Here is a 4,263-nt window from a genome sequence, read left to right on the forward strand (position 1 = left end):
GGGGGGGAGTAACTGAAAGACACACACACGTGTTCAACGGGTTTCCACATCAATTTCCGTCTAGTAAATTCACTCACAAGGCATTGGTCGGCCCGGAGCTATAGTAGAAGACACTTACCAAAGAGTTGCGCAGTAAGACTGAACCCGTCAGCATGTTATTGCAAGGCGAACTTCTTAACTGCACAGTCATGATGCCTGCGCCTTCTAGACTCACTCTACCTTCCTCCTCCTATCACTCATAGTTTTGGGAGCTTGCAAAGGTTGTGCATTACCCCTTCCACTAGATTGCTCATGGGCAACTTGTGGCCCGTGGGACTTTCTAAAGGAAAAATTACTTTACTTTTTTTAGACGTGCAACATGCCCGATGATAAACTTTGCCTCATGCGGCCCAATTCTTGAAAATGGTTGCTCATGGATAAAGATCACTTAGAATTGAGAGGGACAGAGACAGAGAGAGACAGACAGACAGGGACAAAGAAAGAGAGAATTGCTAAGAAATAAGAATTTTACTTACGGTTCTTTCGTGCAGTTCATCTAAAGTTGGTCGAGACTTCATATTAGTCACGTGTGACAAAAGATCCCGATAGTTTTCAGCACGTGGTAAAGCTTCGTGCGTGTGTGTACCGATAGTTTGGCTGCTAAAATTAGAGTCAACCGACATACGGTGACCCTGAAATGCACTTTTCGGAGAAAGAAAATCATCTTCAATTATGGAAATTGATACTTTGCGATCACCATCGGAAATTCGGGAGGAATCACTAGACCGTCTTGATCTCTGGGCAGATTTTACAGGGGTTCCAACTGGGATCACTTGGAATCTTTCACGATTTAAGTTAAATGTTGATTGACCATTTGTGATGTTGCCCTCTTCGTCTTCGATTTCTTCCGGTACAGTATTGATTTCAATTTTAGGAATTTCTAGCCTCTTTTTATCCATTTCTGAAAACAAAATTGACAGATTAAACTAGAAACCGTGTCTATATGGATAATAATGCACAACACAAAGCAAACGTTTAAAAAAAGGAGAGAGAGGAAACCCCTACATGACCATTCGATCTGCAAGAAACAACAGTCAAGTCTCTCAAATTACATCAGGTCATCTTTAAAAACAAATAAAGGTAAAATACATTGGATACTGTAGACCGAAGTGGACCGCGTCCAGAGAGAAAAAGCAGCGAAACGTTTTTTATCACAAGACTGCTTTGTTCGAGCTGATCCAGGGCTAAACAAGAAGATCAATAAGAAATCAATAATCCTGAGTACTATGCAGTGGAACACAGTGTCAAAGGATAGAGGCCACATTAATATGGACCAACTCTTCCCAGAAATAAAAATGGGTTTGCACAGGGCCAATACTTTTATATAGAAAAAAAAAGTGAAGTTTCAGAAGGATTGATGACAATTCAAATCCTTCACGACAGATTGATTTTGAATCCAGAGTCAAGAACAGTTGAGGAAAGCTGTAGAAATCCTTTACCCCATAGGGAGCAAAGGGCTTAAGTAAGTAAATAAGTGATCATATATTTTAGTAAAAGTTTATTCGATCATAGCCAGTTTGAAGCTAAACAACAAAAGAGAATGTTACAATTTAAATGCATTTAACCATAGTCTACCTTGGGTAACTGACCTGGGGCTATATGACAACAGTTTGTGGAAGTCATTGGTTTTTACAGAATTCAGAGATAATGAAATACAGTTGGTATAATTTGATATATAAATCAAATGAATTTATTGAAATCAATCATCGATGATATTGGTTTATTTTTTCTTGCTGATTTCAGTCATTAGATTGTGGTTGTGTTGGAGCTTCGAGAGTACAATCTATTATGTCGGCTCCAATACAATCTAAAAGCCTAACGCGCGCTCGGCGTGCATGTCTGTATCCGCCTTTGTATTTAGGACTCACCGCTGAACAGCCTGTTTGGCAAAAAGAAATCGTTACAATAAGCACTAGACTTAAAATAAGTACTGGGGTTGATTTGACCGTCGTCCAAAAGAATAAAAAAAATTAAAAAAGACCTAACTATTCAACCAGGTATTCTTTTCCCCAATTCATTTAATCGAAGAATACTGATATGCATATTCAATAAACTGAGATAGTAAATTTGTGTAAAGCTAAGCTGCTGAAAAACAAGGGGATTACAATACTACGTCTATTGACGTCAATCTCAGGACTCGAGGTTGTGTTATAAATTATCTATTTTCTCAAATATAACACTACCATATGCATATATAAACACAGACAATGTTGGTGTTCCAGTTCTTTACAAGTGCAAATAAGAAATATATATATTCATAAATACTTGTACAAGGAATAATTACAAAAAAATGTCATCGTTATGCAAGTTTGATAGCAAATGAATTCTGCGTTGATCTGACGCATTGAAAGATTTTATAAAAGAATGGAGTTCAAGAAAATCATTCGTCGTGGCATTTTCTTTATATTCTCATAATGCTATCGTAATGTATAAATTAATCCTCTTCTGGTCAGAAATGTTGTTTACTCAAACAAGGGATTATCTTTCAGAATAACAACACGCCAATGTTCAAGGCAAACGAGTGAAAGCTCTATGGACTTCATACATGAGTGAAATTTAAAATCATGCTACACATTTTAAATGCATCAGGCGTCCACAACTTCTTTTTACTTTTATTCAAAGTCATTCCTTTAAGTTTCATTACCACTTTTTAGCCATTCACAGACATCATATAATGTACTTATCTTCTAAAGATCCTCACTAACGGTTAAACTAATGGAGACATTGTGAGCTGACAATGAAGTTGCAAATATTAAGGGGGAGCTGAGTGTTCAGGGGAGGTCAGGATTTTTTCCTAAGAATGCAGTGTTGAAACCAAGTATAATGCTTATATTTTCAACACATTAAAAAAAAGTTTGTTTGGTTTAGATATCAATCGGGCGTGTGTTATCAGTGAACAGAAAACACAACTAATGACGGGCCTGTATATAAATCCTCACCTTATCCAAAAAGATGCACATGTTGCAAGAGATAGTTCAAGAACATATCAAAAACAAACCAGTGCGCAAAATAAGCTTCTATTTGGCCCAAATTAATCTTTCTTTGTTGTGGGGGTTTTTAAACATGCAAAGGATGAAAGATTTTGAAAACGCTATTTTTGAAATGGGGCGCTGAGCTATTTTTGAAATGGGGCCCTGAGCTATTTTTGAAGAAATAGGACGCTAAAGAGTTCCAGTAAGACTGAAAGTATAATACCGTGGATCACACTCCCTCCCCATTGCATTCCATATATTTTTATTAAAAATTTCAGGGTTGTTTCTCCTGTTTAGTTTCACATGAATTCGCCATCTTGATAATCTGTTTTGGAGTTGTATTCTCACTCAATTAAATTTTCTTGTACTATATAAAATACGTTAGTGTCCACTTTACTATTGCGTTTTCTTGCAATAGGTGTCCTCGGGTCTTAAGTTATAACACTACTGTTCTTTCACTAAAAAAAAAAAAAACCCTACACACTTGCTGAGTAAAACGTCTAAGCCATGGGTCAAGAAAAAGGATTTGTGCAACATCTGAGAACAATATCATTTGTCGAATTTAGATTAGCGTGTAGGTAGATTAGGCCTACAGATTTAAACCGAAAGATAATCTTCACTTAACACTATTAAATTTTTGAATGCCAAATTTATATGAATAGAAACTAAATATGCTGAAAGAAATCTTAGGTATATTGACATTAATCTGTCAAACAACGTAATAGCCTCTACATGGTTGCTCAACCTGCTAGAAATACCAGTCGAATCTCTTTCAAGTTCATCTGTCTTTTAAAACAAAACTGGCGGCAGGACCCATTGGATGATGTAGTTTGGGGTAAAGTAGGTCGACCAAAAAATCTGGGATGATCATGGCTTAAATGCCTTCGATTCAGACATACTTGAAGTTAAAAAAAAACAGCAACAAAAAATAAACAAACATTACTTCCAAATGAGCATTCATTTCAAAAAATTTAACCGATTATGTTGAAAACTAATTAGCATTAAACTCTTTACTCTCTTTTACTCTTTTACTTGTTTCAGTCATTTGACTGTGGCCATGCTGGAGCACCGCCTTTAGCCGAGCAAATCGACCCCAGGACTTATTCTTTGTAAGCCTAGTACTTATTCTATCGGTCTCTTTTGCAGAACCGCTAAGTTACGGGGACGTAAGCACACCAGCATCGGTTGTCAAGTGATGTTGGGGGGACAAACACAGACACGCACACATACATATATATGTATATACATATAT

General features: G+C 36.7%; 1 protein-coding gene across 4 annotated transcripts in view; it reads right to left on the reverse strand.

Annotated features, from left to right (window-relative positions):
• LOC106876733 (solute carrier family 12 member 3) overlaps nt 1–4,263 on the reverse strand; it is a 122,348-nt gene that overhangs the window by 43,955 nt on the left and 74,130 nt on the right. For all 4 annotated transcript variants that reach the window (XM_052966113.1, XM_052966114.1, XM_014925414.2 and 1 more), the window contains one exon: nt 516–940. In XM_052966113.1, the coding sequence (XP_052822073.1) occupies nt 516–940 (425 nt within the window). The remainder of the gene's footprint in view (nt 1–515; nt 941–4,263) is intronic.

Source organism: Octopus bimaculoides, chromosome 3 (assembly GCF_001194135.2).
Source record: "Octopus bimaculoides isolate UCB-OBI-ISO-001 chromosome 3, ASM119413v2, whole genome shotgun sequence".
NCBI lineage: Eukaryota > Metazoa > Mollusca > Cephalopoda > Octopoda > Octopodidae > Octopus > Octopus bimaculoides.